The 17,745-nt window shown below is 37.9% G+C and overlaps 1 protein-coding gene across 6 annotated transcripts in view; it reads left to right on the forward strand.

Moving 5' to 3' along the window:
- Positions 1–3,955: 3,955 nt before the first annotated feature.
- Positions 3,956–17,745, forward strand: part of ELAVL4 (ELAV like RNA binding protein 4) — a 67,539-nt gene continuing 53,749 nt past the window's right edge. Inside the window, exon 1 of one of the 6 annotated variants that reach the window (XM_026112561.2) lies at positions 3,956–4,161. In XM_026112561.2, the coding sequence (XP_025968346.1) occupies positions 4,114–4,161 (48 nt within the window). In that variant the 5' untranslated portion in view covers positions 3,956–4,113. Of the gene's footprint in view, positions 4,162–4,445; positions 4,593–6,982; positions 7,197–7,623; positions 7,731–7,784; positions 8,004–17,745 lie in introns of those variants that run through there. The other 5 variants (XM_026112559.2, XM_026112560.2, XM_026112563.2 and 2 more) reach the window with 5 other exon arrangements.

Here is a 17,745-nt window from a genome sequence, read left to right on the forward strand (position 1 = left end):
TGTGGTTCTTATCACCGAGACATCTCTCTCAATCAGAACTATTTAGATCTATTTGTTTTGTTACCTCTGTGCCCTGTTGTGCCCTTGAGAATTTTGTTTCAGTTTCCCAGCATTCACACATAAGTATCCACAGTGGGATTTGAAGATACCCACATCTTTGGAAAATTGGTGCAATACAGCAACTATGCAGCATCCGAATTACACATCTCATAAGGCATGGGGAAAAAAAATAGGCAAGCAACATTAAATAGCATATATGTATAAAGGCAGCTGAATTTTGATTTCTGTGGGAGGTGTAACAACTTGCCTAAGTTCCATGTATCTAAATTCATGTTACATGTATCTAATTCAAGGATTATATGTACATGTAGGGGGAATGGGTTGGTCTGGTTTTGCATCATTTGTCCTTTCGTTCCAGACCTTCTTAGCCAGCTTCCTAACTAGTCTTGGATTTTTCTTTCTAGGCACACATCAAAAAAGTGACAGGATTTCCAGGCATATCCATGGCATATTTAGTCTCCCTAGGAGCAAGAGGAATCTCAGCGTACAAGACAGCGTGTTACATCAGCAGCAGAGCTTGTGCAGCTAGTCGGTGGGGTCCACAGCAGGGACAGAGTGAGAGGCAGGAATGGCTTCTTGCATTCCTAAGGGAATCATCAAAAAATAGAAACAAATAAATAAAAGCTGCAAACCACATCAGTCATTTCTTTCACCTACCATTTCCTCAAAAATCGGTTTTTTTCCTATGTTTGTGGATCTTTCTAAACCTTTTTTTAGCATTCGATTTTTTGCTACTATTTTACGTATAATGTAGTCAAACATAGACTATCCTTAAAAATTTTAACCTCCTCTTTTCCTCAAATATGTGAATTCTCTAACCTTAAAGAGCAGTTGCCTGAAGAACATTTTCAGTATCGTGCAGTGTTACAGTCTTGATCACCTACTCCTGCTTCATTGACACAGGCCAGTTGGCAGGATTTTTTTCTTTAAACATTTAGTAGCTAAATAAACTATGTTACTGCTGATAGATACTATACGGTAAGCTGTTCAAATAACAGGTAAAAACTTACTGTATGGGTAAATACTCTGTATAGCCATTGTTGGTGTCCTCTTCCCCCCTGCCCCCAGCAGCAGGTCCATCTCATTTCCTATGCATACATATGCAGTTTGCTTAATAAGACTGATTTTTTCAGGATCTTTTTTTCTCTTTCCTGAAGTCTCACTTTTGGTTAGGCACCATGGACAATTTGACCCTAGGTGGATTTTTTTGTGTTTTTTGTTTGTTTGTTTTTAATGAAATTGAGGACTTTCAACATCACTAAATTGTGCATTAAGCTTTTCAGATTTTCTTGTGATTTCATAGATGGCTTTGAAATAGTTCTCTCTGTATGCATTCATAAGGGGTTTCCATCCCATTATATTCACTTTGTCTTCTAGTGCACTTTTTTAGCTAAATTCATGCAGTGGGTTTGGCAGTGGTGTAAGTGGTGGATGATGACATTTTAAATTACTATGAGATCTGCTGATGAAAATGCTCTCCGTGAGCTCAGTGTTGTTAAAGATAGTGTAGATGCAATATCTTGAACTGGAGACTGTGTTTCTGCAGAGGTTCTTGAATTACTGCATAGGGCAAACCCTAGTGCTTGCATTGTGTAATGTCCTTTCCTAGCTCATTGTTTTCTTTTAAATCATTTTATAGTTCAAATCCATCTCTTTGTCGCGCCTGTCTCCTTTGTTCCTCATCCGTCTGCACCCTCCCCTTTGCCAACAACAAAATATTCTTTGGTCGGAATTAAATACTAACTTTATGATAGAAATGTCTTAGAAAAGAATAAACATAGTTTTAAGCATAAATGTTTAATCTGCTGGAAGAGTGAAAATGAAGTGATGGAAAATGCCAGGTTGTAGTTCATGGGCAGCGGCATTTAAATGGCTTGCTGTAATCATATTAGGGTAGAATTAAACTGAATTCTTTATTTTGTACTGCAGCAAAATAAGACTGTTACTGATCATTTTCTCCTCCCTCTTGCTCTGATGATTAGTGTGAAAACTCGAGCAGCAAAAATTATGGGAGTTCTGCAGCAGTGCACGGAGAAACTGGTGTGAAAGAGTCTGAGTTGGAGTTTTGTGCCCTTGCACATGAGAGCTCTGGTGCTTTCCTAATAGACTGAAAATAAGACTACTGCTGCTTTATAAGAGGTCTGTTCCAGCCACATTGCTCTACAGCTTGGCAGATGGTGGCATGTGAATGGTTTCATATTGATTGGATGGATTTGCCTCAGGGTAAGAGGAGTGTGGGTCCTTAAAGATGTACTTCCAGCCTTTTTTCCTTTTTGTTTGAAAAAAAAAATGTATATTTATAAAACATTTCTCTTTAAATCAGTGGAATGTGTGGTAATCAAAGCACTGAAGTTACCTGGAAATAAAAAGTCCTCAAATAGATTATCACAAAGACCAGAAAGCCAAGAATACTTATTTACTAAATGATTACTTTTTTACATTAGAAGAAAGTGACACTTTTAATTAGTGTTCAAGGCATATGGTGAATGAGGAAATAAGCTTATTTCATGCAAACAGAAATCGATGCAAATAACCTTTCTCCTCATATAAAAAGGGATGACTTGAAACTCCATACATATTCAAGAAGGTTAAGTCATTACTGCATCACTTTAATATTAGTTAAAGGCCAACAAAGAAAATCACTACTGTGCATATACTTACTCAGCAAGGATTGCTATATATGAAAGAATTGGGTGATGGTACTTTGTAGGTGATAAACTCAAAGAAACCCCTATTCATATGATGCTTTTATTCCTTAACCTCAATAAATAACCTCTTGGGATCTGCCTTAGTGCAGGTAGTTGAAAAAGGTCCCTTAATTCTCCCCGCGATTCATCCTAGCCGATGAAGACGGTCTTTTGTGATCCTCTTTGTTCGTTGTTCCTCCTCCCACCTCTGTTTTGTGCTTTATTCTCGTAAATGTTGTTCTTAAATTCTTCAGTGCGACACGGCCTTTTTACTGTGTTTGTACAGCACCTAACACAGAGTATCCTGATCTGACTCAAGCCTCTGGGTGTTGCTATGGAGTGTTGAGTGGAGAGAAAAAAAAAAAAAAAAAAAGACTTTTTTTTAATAGAAGTATTCTTTGACGTGTTTGACCTTAAATAAGGCAACGCCCATTTCTGAATAGCTTGCAGCCATGTGGTGGGGAGAGTTTGGTAACTTAGGAGACTTAGGTGCTGTTGAAAACTGTATCCTTTTTGTGTATTTTAGTCTTGTGCTCTGATGCTTGTAACGGTGATTTCATAAATGAATTTAAGCTGAAATACATCAATAGCAATATCTTATTAGGTTGTCTTCAATTTTGCTTGGAGATATTGTTCATATTTTCTAACGGAGTCTACCCACATGTGAATTATTTACATGCTGAATTTTGTGTTTTCTTAAAACAGCGTTGTCATGCTGAACTTGATGTGAATTTTATTTCTTTGGCAAAAGAGCATTTCTATGGGTGCACTTTCCCTTTTAATTATGTTCTATTCTCAGAATTGATTGGGTTTTATCATTTAGTTCATTTTTGCTGAATGAAATGCTCCTGTGTGAATTTTAAGGTCCCTTTAAAAAAAAAAAATCAGCAGTAAAAGTTAAGTGATGTAGGATTTTTGTTTGGCCTGACTTTTGGGAAGGAAAGGGCACAAAACAGTGCAAAAACATTTTTTTTTCCTGCTTGATAAATGGGGGGCGGGGGGGGTGGGAATTGTGCCGTATATCACAACCGAAAGCTATTCCAAGAAAAATCTTTAAGATGGTTACTTGAATCTGTGTACACTGCCCACCTGGTGGTTATGGAGTGAACTGTTACTTTAAAGAATAGTTTAAACAACAGCCATGTTTGGGGCAGGCTAATCTTGCAAAGAGAGCAGTACATATAACAGGAGTCTACTGTGTGATAAGGGGAAAATTCAGCTCACTGACTAGATGTTTTAATGTGCGAACTCTAGGGAAATAACATATTGACTATTCTGTTGTGCGCAAGAAAATTGAAGAACCCTTTGCAGACAGAGGGCTTGCAAAGGATTCTTTCTGTTTCTCTTAACCAAAATCTGTGGCAAGATGTTTGAAATCAGCAGGACGCTTAATGCTGCTTTGTTAAATAATGAGGTAATATTTTGTCACTTTTTCTGGGCAGCATCTGTTTTTTCTCCTTTTTCATATGTTTATGAAGGATTCAGTTTAATCTTATGAAAGTGGGAGATTAAAAAAATCATTCTTCAATTTATTATTTTTTTTTTCCTTTTGATGCTTTTGGAGAATTGGGTTGGCTTTTATTTGCGGTTTCAATCGGCTGCTGTTGCCTAGGACATTATGCCACGTAAGGCTTCTAAACTGCACAGAGTAGGTAGTTATTAACGCTGAATTGGCTTCTGGTATAGTCCATCTGGGCTCTGTATGAGAGAGCTTGCTAGCGGCTACTGATGCTAAGATACCCGCAACCTTTGGGATGTATGCGTGGTGGAGAGGGGCTCAGTGATATGAGATCACTTCTTTTAAGGGAAACTGTCATTAATGAGTCAAGAAACTGCTCATTTATGGTAAGGAGAGGGAGGGGGGGGTTGGGAAACAACCCTGTGATTTCATTTTGATATTGGATTAGCTGTTTAAGACAAGTTTCTTTTTGTGGGGATGGAAGATTGCATTAAAAATATGCTTTGCTCAGGGGCTTACTGGCTGTTTCTGGAGAGGCTATATTGAGAATTTGATGCTTTACAAATGTGTCACAACTGCGATGCAGTGGTCAGTCCCTTTACCCTGCAAGATAAATGGTAGTATTGGAAACACGAGAATAAGGTTGACTTTTTCAACAATAGGATTCTGCCTTTGTCTTTACAGAGAGAGGCCTCTGAGGACGTTTGAGCGTTTGTTTTAGTGTTCCTCGGAAAGGCTGGGTGTGTGGGGTGTTTTTTGGAAAAGTGGTCAGTGTGCAAAGTACCTGGATTTATAGACTGTTAAAATAGATAATTGTTTAGAAGCACAGGGTGCAATTATTGTTTCAGAAAAATGGCTGATTCTTTTGATATGTATAAGAAATTTATAGCAACAAAGTACTAGGTTGAAGTTGAAAAGACTTAAAAATAATTTCTCGATTCCTTCTGCAATGTTATTAACCCCTGAAGAGACCTTAAGTAAAAATTTGCATTACAAATTTAACTTTAATATTCAACGTAAATTTGCACGAGAATATATGGTAATATACTAGCTCTGTAGCATTCTGATGCCAGTGTATTCACTCTAGTAGGTCACTTAGTATTTGAGTTAGGAAATCTATCTTATGAACTAGTTCAATCTCTTCTAGTTTTTACTAAGCTGCAAATGTGCTCAAAAAGATGCATGGTAAGAGAAATCCTCTGTAGCTTTTAAATTGTGCATATTTTAATTGAATTCAGTGCTCAGTCCACAAATAGGTTGCATGATGCTTTTAAATGTGATTTTCTTCTTGCTTGGTCTGTTTGTAGCTAGATGTTACAAGCTTGCTATATTTCATATATTTTATTGGTGTGTTTGTGTGTGATTTTGAGCATGTCTATGGCTTAAAGAAATTTAAAATGTGCAGAATGTCAGTTCTGAGCTTAACAGTTCTGAGAGCATATTTATCCTTTTTAAAAAAAAAAAAATTCTAGAACAATGATTATCTGATTAAATATTATTGAAAGTGTTTTTGGTGTTTGTAGCCAGGTTTTGTTTCTCCAGGAGAGCTAAGTGAGCTTATATCATGGCCCATCCTAGCTTTCTCCGTTTTTAGCTCTTACGTTTAAAAACGCTTGCAATGATACTGAATCTTTGAAACCCATATTTAGCTGTTGACTTGAATGATAAAATTAAATGATTCCTGCATATGTTTATAGGTTAATACGCGGTTGCTTTAGTTTAGATGACCGTTAATTCAAGGTTAGTTGCAATTATAGGATGCCATGCCTTGTTAGTTTGGCCAATACACGCTTTTAGAAAAATAGCTGCTCAAGTCAGAGGAAGAAATGGATGCGTCGTAATTAAAAAAAATTTTAATAAACTTGCTGTGGCTGGGAGATGGTAAAATATTGCTGTTTGGAATTGAAGTTTTGTTAGTTTGTCAGTGGAAGAAGTGGAGGATTAATGAGTGTTCATTGTTAAGTTAAGCACGTTCCTCTCTAAGGCTGGAAAAAAAATTCTTTCAAATGCCCAGAGTTAGTCATCATTTTATTTCCTGTAAAGCTGAGGGATAATGAAGTGAGGTAGCGAAATAATTCTAAAATACTACTTCCATTCTGCGAGAATGTTCTGATAAATAGAAATCTGCTGTGCTTTAGACAAAGTCGAGTGACGGTAGTATAAAATCTGATTCTAAAAATATATAGAATTTTTAAAACTCTTGCTGCTAAAGGAAGAGAGAACAGTTGATTAATAAAATCAATAGTACCTGAAAATAAATGCAGTTTAAATGCACATTGAAGTGCTTTTGTCATATCTTTAAGCCTAGAGGCAGATCATTAAATATGCATTTCTCCGGAAAGCAACTGTCGAAAAAGATAAGGTGGTTAAAACACTGTGGACCTCAAAGCCATGCGTGCAAGAGGTAAGAAGATGTAGTCACTGAAGCATGGCTGAGGTATGACATCTCCACAGTGGAGGTTTATAAACTGTGGATGTGGCCTGCAACTGTTACGGTGCTTGTGGGGTGGGAAGAGGTAAAAATACATGTATGTGTGTTGTTTCTTCAACTGGGCCTTAATTACTAGACACAAGCAGCAGTTCAGAAATCTGGTCTCTGTTGTTGTAGAGGTCACCAAATCATTAACATTGTCAATCTGGCGGTAGCTAATTTCAATAGCACCTGATGTTGCAACGCCTCCCTTAGTCTCCCCGGCCAATCGGCGCCCGCCGTCTGCTGACAGATGGTCCCATAAATGGATGTAAAAAGGAGACGCTGCAAGCCAATTTCAGCAAGGCTCTGTTCAGTTGTTCTTATCTACATCCTAGAATCGGGGGGCTTCAGCACAGTGCGCTTTTTTTTTTATTATTCTTTTGCTGCACAAACGTCTGCACTGTGCTTTGTGGATCTTTAAAAAATAATAATAAAAATAATTCCCTGAAACCTTAGCAAATCTTTAGAAGAGTTGAAGCCTTTCAAGACCCAATATTTGCCATTAAGAATGGTTATGGTAGGTATTAGTAGATTTAAAATCTGCTTATAGCAATTTTATATATAGATAGATATAGAATCTAACATATAGATTTCCCCAAATCTGCATCATTCTCAGTCTGTGTTTTCACATGAATTTAGTTTTCTGCTACTGATTTGTTTGTACATTATCTCTCCCTTTTTTCCTCTCCCTTTCTCTCCCCTGCTTTCTCTCTCTCTCTCTCTCTCTCTGTCGCTCTCTCTCTCTTTCTTTCATATTTAATGTGTGCATATCCTTTAATAAAGGATGTACTTTGTCGTTTTAAGGTAATTGTGATTTCTCTGAGAATAAAGCAATAGCTCATTTCTAATGCAAGGCTGGTATGTGGCTAACTGAAATGCAAAAGGAAGAGGCTTTTTTTTTTTTTTTTTTTTTTTTTTTTTTTTTTTAAGTGGCGGGGAGGGGGGGGAGTTAATTTCCACATTGACATTTTGGAGATACAAATGCAGAGCAAAATCCTTGGGAAAAAAAGCCTCGAGATTGGTAATTTTCTTTTGGTGGACTGCGCAATAGGTATGGTAATTTTAAAGAGAGTGATTTATATGAGCTTCAGTAAATGCTGCATATTGTATTTCAAAGAGTTTCCTGTCATGACCTCATAAAAAGAGGAGGAGGCTTGTATGTGTTGCAGCGCCTAGTATATGTCGATTTTGTTGCATCGTTGGGCAGCGGTACTGTAAGAAGGAATGTCAGCTTTTACATAACGTTCTTTTTGCTTTTGACTCTGTGAGGGGCTGTAAGGGTCCATCTTTGTGATCACAGATGGAGTGGAATGGCTTGAAAATGGTAAGTGAATGCCGAGAGGCTGCTTGCAGGTTTTGTATAGCTTCTGTGTGCCTCATGAATTTCTTTTGTTTCGGATAGCAGATTGCGAGTCGTAAATAAAATTGCGGATCCTTGCTTATTTTTACGGGATATAGATATATATATTTAACGTATCTAACTGTAATGGCACTTCACGCTGTTTGCATTGAATGTTACATTTCAGTGAAGCAAGGATGGTCTCTGCTGACAGGCACAATGTCATTGTACTGTATATGCCTACCGGATCGGGCGGCAGATGATGCCTTTTAATCTTCATTTGTATTACATGAGCGTTAAATACAAATCTAATAATCACCTCTAAAATTTAGGTATTACGTTTCCTATGGAACCGGTGCTGTAGTGAATAGAAGGGTGTGTTTTTTTGTGTTGGGGTGGGGGGGGAGGGAGTTGTTTTGTTTTGTTTTTTTAATACTGGGAGAAGTCAAAGCCATTTATGTGAAAATAGTATTTCTATTTTTAGACTGTTCTTCTGGCAGAGAAATCGGAATGGGCTCGTCTCGTTTCTCTTTTATGCTTTCCTTACAGATTGTGCAAAATGGCATGATCAAATACAACTATTGGAGACTTTGGATTTTACCGAGCAGTGCGATGGGGGGTGGGGGTGGGGGAGGAAAACCTGCACAATACGCCGCGCTCCTGCGAGGGCTGCCGCTGCTGTGCCTCCTCCGAATTTCACGTTTTGCAGACTTTTTGCCGTGGATATTTATTATAACCGGGAAACAAAGCGACGGTCTTTTCCCATTCTTACAGGATTGTCTTTGTCTAGCTGCTTGTTTTGATGGGTGTAAAACAAATAAGATTAGACTGAGCAGCCGAACTGAAAGCGATAGCTGGGAGGAAAAGCCAATGAAAGGTTGCCGGGGAAACGAGCATAGGGGAAGCTGAGTGGGGGAGCAGGTGGCAATCATGTGGGAATACTGCAAACAGTGTAAAAAAAAAAAAAAAAGGAAAGAAAGAAAAAAACCAAGAAAAAAAAAACCAGGGGCTACCTCGATTATCTTTGCCGTTCTTTGTGGCAGTCACAACTTTAATTATTCTTTATAAATAGGTGTTAATTACATTTCTGGCTTAGGCTTACAGTGATTTCTAGAAATCTGTTTTTAAGCATCTGTTCTTTCTCCTCTGCAGAAGAGGGTTATCTCTTTTTTTTTTCTCCTCCCTTTTTTTTTTTTTTTTTCCCTCCTGCTGTGAAATTGTACGTGCAAAAAATTGCAAGGAATCCTGTGAGGCAGTATAAAAAAAAATGTAAATTATATTGAATGAAGTTGACAGAGGTATAATAGTGAACTCCCACAGCTGATAGCTTCTGCAAATCATTTCTTAGAATTTTCCAGCAAATGTCCCTATGAGAACAGTAGGTAGAATGAATTTACCCTAAGCAGTGATTTTGTGTTAAGTGATATTGGTATTTTTACAAAATCAGATGGTTATATGGCAGAATAATCAGTTCAGGGGAGTTCATCATATCCTACGGTTTATGCGCTGAGCAGAATTTATGAAAATAATGAGATTTTTCTCCTCTTCGTCTCCAGCCCCACCTTTAGCCACAGTCTGTTATATATCTGCTGTGGCAATAGCCACTTTCAATGTTAGGCTCCTTGGGGCAACTTTACTTTTTAAACTGCAGCTGAATATTTTGCTAATTGTGGTGGTCTCTTATTGTGGTGGCAAACAATGATGCAAAATAGCAGAAGTGCATCTTTAAACAAGGCTCTCGGTGCTGGAAGTGTTGAAAAGCATAGTAGACTAGTAAGTGATAGACGGTAGCGTAAAAGATATCAAAATGTGGTTGCCCAGAAAATGCTCATCTATCACACATCAGGAGACACAAGAGAAGCACAGCAAGGCTGGAGAACACGCCTTTCTTTCTCTCTCCAGCATGTCGGATATTTTTACTTTCTTTCTTTCTCTTGTGCAGGATTGCTTTGAATGCAAATCCAGACGGGAACGCTTGGGCTAAGTTTAAAAATGAACAAAAAGAAATCACATCCCGCTTTTAATTTGCTTTGTTGCAAGTGTTGCCTCTGCTGCAATGCTTTCTGTAGAGAAGTAATTGAATGGCCCTCTGAAAACTACACTGCAAAGGAAAAAAAAATCTCAAGGGTGTGTGTGCGTGTGTAAAATTGTGTCTTATAGTTTGTGCATGTGCACACAGCTGTATTCTGACATGTATTATATAGTTGTACATGAGAGAGTAAAAAAATTTTTCTTCTGCCCAAAACAGAGATCCTGTGTTCTGAATCTGTTAACTCAGTCACGAGAATGAATAAGGGGGGGCTTTTATTATACACAGCTGCATTGTTTGTTTTAAGAGTCATCAGCCAGTAGTTACATTTTCATTTTCTGTCCAATTTGGTATTTCTGCAAAGGTTTAAAAATAATGGATTTCTTGGTTTATGGCACACGTGTTCCTGCCCCGATCTTCCTCTTTTCTTTGTTTTAAGATTATATTAATGAACACAGCCAGCACGTACATAGTGACATTCTCTTTTTGCATGTAAAAGATTGAATTGTAGATCCTCATGGAGAAAAATAATGAAGTTAGTGAAATTTAATGAAGAGATTGCCATTTATGCTAAAGAAAGATTAAAACATAAAAACCTCTTTCTGTTCAGACAAAAAGGTGGAGAAAATGTAGTTGTCTTTAGACATGGTATTTAGAAAAAATGTTGTCTTTATGACTAACTAGTCAGAAAGGATGAAATTGTGCGTTTAGCTATTGATACAACATCAATAGGAGCCATCAGTTTAAAATTCTCTTCCCATGTACTTTGCTAATCAAGTTCCCATGTTAGATACAGAGATGCTCCTCCAGTGTTGACTGGCTTGGTAGCCTCCTTTGCTTCCTCTCCCTTTATTAATTTTACCTTTTTGAGCTCTCTCAAAGTGAGCCCGAGCTGTTGTGACAAAGGATGGTTACAATGAATTAGAAGGGGTATATTTAAAAATCCCATTTGAATGGGTTTGGAATAGTCTTCATCATCTTTATTTGGTCCTGTTAAATATTTTGACTCTATTGAAGAAAATCCAGTTGCGTTAATCTTAAATATATTTAATGTATTATTTTTTTTTAAAGAATATCTTCTAGGTTACAGTGAAATTTTTCCTCAACCTTCCTACTTGGTATGCTGTGAGTGTATTAGTTAAATGCAGGTTATTTTCTGTGTGTAACTGTCATACTCTTGGTACATAACCTAGAGCCACTCTCCACCCCAAGATTTTTTAAGTGAAATAAAGTATTATAGCATCCCATGCTCTAGCAGGGGAATTTGTTGTTTTCTTTGGTAACTTGCACTTTCAAAATATTTCAGCAAACACCCCAGGCAAGAAATGGGCAGTAGTAGAGAATATTATAGTGAGAGAGAGATGCACATAACTTGACAAATCTGCTTGTCTGTTTGAGCAATCTGTGTCCACTAGACAACTAATTTACATGCCTGGACACATTAAAATGTACATTTGTTTGTCTGTGGGACAGCTGACTGGATACACTCTGATGCACTGGCAAATACTGCAATGCAGTATTTTTTTCAATGTCATTGGGGTTTTGGGGGAGAAGTGGGCGCAAACGGTCTTTTTGTAAGTGAGACGGTGTTAAAAAGCATGGTACCTCTGTAGATGATGGGCCAGATTTTGCAAAATTTGCTAATCTGTGATGGAAAGCCACCCCTCCCCCATTACACTCTTCTCTGTCTCCCTCTCTCCCTCTCTCCCTCTGTCTCTTTCTCTTTCTCTTTTTCTTTCTGAGTAGGATGGAGGAAGAGATGAGTACGCATGTATTTTTATGTATGTGTTCATGCATGTGTATCTTCCCCTCTCATTTGTATGGTGGTTAAAGAAAATGTTGGGATTTGTATGAGAACAGAAAGGGCATTCGCATAATATAATACTTTTCAATCGTTCCTGTAAATGTCCGGCTACCAGAAGCATAGGACTTCCAAGCAACTTTAAAAGCAAGACGCATTTTTCATTTGCTAAAGAATTTTGCAAAGATGAAGGTAACATTTCTATTCAGCAAGTACAATAAATTTAATCCTAATAAAACCAGTATTTAATGTGGACACGTACTTAGACTTAGCCTTTGCATTTGAGTACATTTAACCATTTGAGATGATGCAAAGTGAAGATGCTGGAGAAACGGGTATTCAGATGCTATTTGCTTGCTTTCTTTTTCTCTTGCTTCAAATGATCCATCTTTACTTTCTGAAATCCTGGAATATTTTAGGTACAGGGGGCTTTTGTAGGTCACTAGCTTTACAGCAAGAAGAAGAAAGGAGGGAGAAAAGGTCTCAATGTGTCAGAGGCAGTAATTGTCTAAAATTAGCCATCTAGAAAAGGAAGGGAAGGCTTGGAGGAAGGAGAATGAGGCACAAATATGTGAAACTGCACTGTGCTAGTCGGGGAGATAATGAGTGATAAATTTGAACTGGTGCAGTGGTGTGATGCCCATTAATTTCTCAGAACCTTGACTTTGCAGGTTTGTTACTTACTTTGTTGTTCACACCTTTAATTATAGCCAGTTTTGGATGATAGCTTGGGGCACTGAAGATGAGACCTTTTGTTTGTTGTTTACTTATCTAAGTATTCAGGCAGAGAGTTCGCAATAGCATTGGAACATCAGTGTTAGAAATCAAATACTTTCAGATGCGATTATAATAAGAATACAATTAATTTTCCTAACTATCTGACATTGTCTCATTACAGCATTTAGGTTACTTGCATGTATTCATTGAGAATTAGCTCAGCAGGTTTATTTTTATTTTTCTGTAATGATAATCCATGTTTTCCCTCACCATTTTGGAGCTCTTAATGCATTATCTTTTCTTTAGGGCCCTATAAAGTAGGGAACAAGCTGAGAGTCATTCTTACCTATTGTTCTACCCTTGATTGTGTCTTACGTGAAGACTTCTCTCCCCAGTGAAGAAAATGATCTGTAAGAGTCAGGAAACGCTGCGAACCAGCAAGGAATCCTTAATTAAATGGGGTGAAAAGGCAGAGAGAATATTTTTAAAAAATAGGATAGCTAAAATGTTGTGCGTGCTTTCTGGAAATGGTGTAGTCGCCAGTAAAATACAAGCCTGGCTTTGACAATATTTAGTCATGATGTATATAAAATTCTGTAGTACGCCTTTGTTGCTAAGGCACACGCAATTGCGTCAGAGATGCTGTTGTGATGGGAAATTATATGTCCTTGAATTCTAAAACATACTTTTTGTTCGGTTCATTTATTTTCTTTATTTTAATATTAAACTCCTTTTTATTACTAGACAGCCTCCCATACGTTATGGTTGGTATCTTTCCCAATCTAGAGTTGTGCACTGGTATTTTTCAGAAGCAGAGTGGTAGTGTATTTGACTGCTTTTGAAGTCTTGGAGGTAAAGGAAATAGGATAATAAATGTTTGCCTTAAAACCGATGCAAACAAATATCGCAAGTTGTTCTGTAATGCTTCAAGAAAGTTCCCCGCAGAAAGCTCTTCTGTTCGCTTAAGTGATGTGCTGTGTTGGCAGAGGACTGATACCACTGGAGGCTTTCCAGTAGCGTAAGTCCTTCAAATCCAGTCCTTCCAGCGCGTATCTGGGGGTGTTTGCTGAGGTGTGGGAGGTGAGCCAAACAGCTCCCTCTGCTTTCAGCTCCCTCGGGGACATCTGGTGAGAGCTTTGTCCCATCTGACCCTCCATGTAGAGACTAAAAACTGCTACTGGAGCCGGTAGCTGCGCCGTGCTCAGGCCCTGTGGGTTGGCCTGTGATTGCGTGCGTCCTAGTTCGGAGTAGCCATTTGTTTTTTTTCTGTGCACTTTAAGGTATCGAGTCCTAGGCTGAGTGCTCTTAAAAGCTTTTGCAGGTACACAAGGGATGAAGGAAGTTTGGCATCTTTTTCCTTAGGAGCCTTTCATTGTTGCGTGCTTAACTAGCAAAGGCAACAATACTTACAATTTATAATTTAAAATAGATCTGACTCATCTTGTAGTATTATGTTATAATCACCCAACAAGAAAGTAGAATTCTAGGAATTGACTCTATTATCTATTGCAGTACAGTTGACAGAAGTCTACGTTTTCCCATTGCTATTAAAAGCAAAAGTGGTATTTGTCACTTTGAGAATTATTGTTAGACTAAACTTTCTTGGAAGACTTCACTTTATTATTATTATTTTTCAATATATGGTTTAACTTGAACTCTCATGTCTGTCATGTACTTATGGTGTGTGGAAATGATCCTTTTTATGGTAGTTCTGCTTTGAGAGAGTCATAGTAAACCACACAGGCAAAATTCCGGTGAACTTTTGTACTGATTCAAATGTTAGTTGCGCAGAGAAGGCCAGAGCTTTTCAAGGTCCTTTTAAGCTGGCATGGAGCCTCCTGTTGTCTTCAGTGATTTGGTATTAAGTTATATAAAAATCACAATTCAACAGTGTTAAACAATTCCTGTTTAAGTTAACTACAGTGTAGTGAAGCGTTAACACATTCTGCATTTGGAATCAGAGGTGTTTGGGGGTAAGGGGATTTTTTTGGGTTTTGTTAATTTGATCTAAGCGTTCCTGAACGTAACTACGTTAATTGCTGTCCTCGTGTTCGTCTCTTCCTAGTAGCAATCCGTGCTCTTCAAATGGTGGCCAGTGTCTTTTTGCTATGTGCAAAAGAGACTGAGAACTGGTGGGCAAAGACTCATCTTTTTATTTCTGTAGAGCAGAAGGCACGTTCATGACACCAGAGAAATAATAACGCATGTAAACAAATACTTCTTAAATAAAAATAGTTCTAATACCGCTCCCTGTATATCTTTGTTCCAAATGAAGTTACTGGCAGTAGATGAGTAGGGGGAAGTTGATTTTTTAGCACAAAGCGTGAACGCTGGAAATTCTTCCTAATATGCGTGTGCCAGCTATAATGTGGCAATATTGCTGTTAATTTCCTTCCTGTAAGAGCAGCTGTTCAGGGAATTATCTCTTTGCTTGATGCAGGGTCCTGAAAATTTCTGTGCGCAACTATTGTAGTGGTTGTTGCCATTTTTAATATGACCATTGATGGGAGCTAACTCCATAATCTAGCACAGTAGCATATTGTTCTTTTGACTAACTGGGCCAGGACAAAATTATCATTTTCTGTGTTTCATGTACTCTGTGAGAGATTGCGGAGTGCACTTCAGAATTTGACATTGTGTTTGATAATTTATAGAGCACAGTTTATATTTAACTGTAGACACACTAATCCAGGAAAAAGAGTAGTATATTTTTAGAATCCTTTTTTTCCCCCCTTTTTTTCCCTGTGCTTGTTATTACCCAAGTACTGAAAGAAGTGTTCATAAATGTAGATGTTCAGTGGGATACAAATTGTTGAGTTTAATTCCCATAACTTATCTTTGCTGTATACAAAAATAAACATTTTTTGTGTGATGGTCCTTGTGATCATCAGGAAGCTTTGCAGTAGTACATAGCCATTGTAGCCATTGGAGGAGCCAGTGGTCTTCTGCAGTGATTTGGTACCAGATTGGACTATGGTGTCTAGGCTGAACACCCAGCGATCAGAGGTGCTTCGGTGATGTTATCTTTAATAATGACACAGTGTCACTTCCTATGTAATTGTCAGGATTTCTTTGAGGTGAAACACACTGATGGACTGAATCCAGCTCTAAACAAATTTAAAAAGTCTTATCCGAGTGCTGAGTATTATAAAGGAAAACTAGCCAGAAGAAGGGACATTAGTTTGATTATTTTGACTTCTTTTTTGTACTCCAGTAAGCTCTTTTGATGTGGCTAGGCTGTTAGAGATTAATAGGCAGAAATGTCCTAATAATACTGCCATTTTTATGGTTGTCTGTTGATGTCTGAGCAGAATGTAATGTTTTGTCTTCCAACTCCATAGATGGCCTGGGACCCATTCTGTCCGGGCATGTGTGCGTCTGAGCAGGGGCTGAGCCAAGTTTGGCAGGGCTGCTCTTGGGGCGCGTTAGCGTAACTGCCTATTAACTAGGAGTATGTCTTCTGTGAGGACTGCTTTATTTTTTTTTAAGAGGAATTTTGAAAGATTTTTGAATTTATTGGAATTCAAGTTATATTCATTTATTTGAATAAGAATTTTGTGAATTTGAATATGAATTAGTTTGGAAATTTGAGGGAGAAATTTTCTATAGAAATTGCAGTGAGGAAGATGTTTGATTTGGCCTCTGGCATGTTTCCCTTTCTTAGTACAGAGATTAATAGTTTATGTCCAGGATAAGCCATTGCAATCTTTTAGTTCGACCTGGGCCAGAGAAATGTGTGTGCTTTCTATTTTGTCCTTTAATAATGGTTAATGTATTATTAAACTATGGTAATGGTCTTTGATCTCAGCATAGGTACTTCTATGCATGAGATCTTCCTGATCGAAATAAATATTATTGAGATGTTTCTCCCATGCAGTATATTAAAACTTGCTCTCGTTTAAGCCATCGTATAGGTACTGCTCTTGTGATACCATCAGAGTAAACAACTACCTCTACACTGAAAGGACGTATATGATTATTTTTCCACCAGAAATTTCTCAGATCCTCAACTTCCGCTTTTCCTTCATGACCTTCAAGATGGCAATGGCTGTATTACTTTGAAGTAATTATTTGCAACTTCGTCTACCGTATGTGTGGTGCGGAAGTGAGAATCCTTATTTTTTCATGAAAATATTTTCATAAGCAGTATTGGTTTGGAACAGGGCTTTTGACTTACAGGCGAATTATGGAAAAGCTGTGCATTTCTTCTTTATTACTAATCCAGTTGAGTTGAAGATTGGACAAGGGAATATGTTGTTACTTTGCAGTAAGCCGACATTTCTAATGAAGGAGATGCAAATTCTAATGTTTGCCCGAGTCCTGGTTTGGGGTCTGTATCTCTTAGACCCGCAAGCAGCAGTATCCATAGAGATGATGTTGCCAACAGTCGAGATGCACACATGTTGATTAGTGTGTCCTAATTGCGTTTACCAGTGCGCCTTCATTAAGGCCCTGTTGAGGACAACGCCTAGAATATCGTGGTTGTGCTGTTCGTTTTGCTAAGCCATCAATTCCTGCGTAATGTAAGCCTTTATATGCGTGGAAAATATGTAGGTAACGCTTTCAAAAAAGAGCGTATGGCTTAGGAACTGAAATGCTCTTGCAGTGAACGTTAATGAAAACTAAATCACTCGCGGGCTCTTGAAAATTGTAGCAATTGTTTCCACAACTTTGATAGCGCTAACAGCAGTGGGGCTGTTAGATGGTCCTAGCTTCATGGGTCACCTGTTCTAGCCTTTCTTTGGCTTTAGCTTCTGGTTAGTAGACATTTTTCAGATTTATTACGTCTTGATCAATAGCATGGTTTTACAAGATGGCGTGTAATACAGCTTCCACTGTCTAAACTTTTGGGTTGCAAATGAGTCTAGATTATTTTCTTAAAGGAAAAAAACCTAAAGTGGAATTGTGACAGGTCTGTGGTAGCTGAAGACTTGCAGCTGTCTGCTTCTTACACTAACACGTACATACCCGTGGGAATCTGTGCCTGAATACACAGTGCAACATACATTTTCCCAAGTTGGTAATGTAATTCAGCAGTAAACTAAACAAATAGGTAGTGATTAGGAAACACAATTCTGAACTAAGAACAAAGCTCAGAAAGTAACCAAAAACATGAAAAAATTTTCTTCATTTCCTTTCCTTTTATTTCAGTGTATTTTTAGGTTGTATGTCCTTTAGAC

Source organism: Dromaius novaehollandiae, chromosome 8 (assembly GCF_036370855.1).
Source record: "Dromaius novaehollandiae isolate bDroNov1 chromosome 8, bDroNov1.hap1, whole genome shotgun sequence".
NCBI lineage: Eukaryota > Metazoa > Chordata > Aves > Casuariiformes > Dromaiidae > Dromaius > Dromaius novaehollandiae.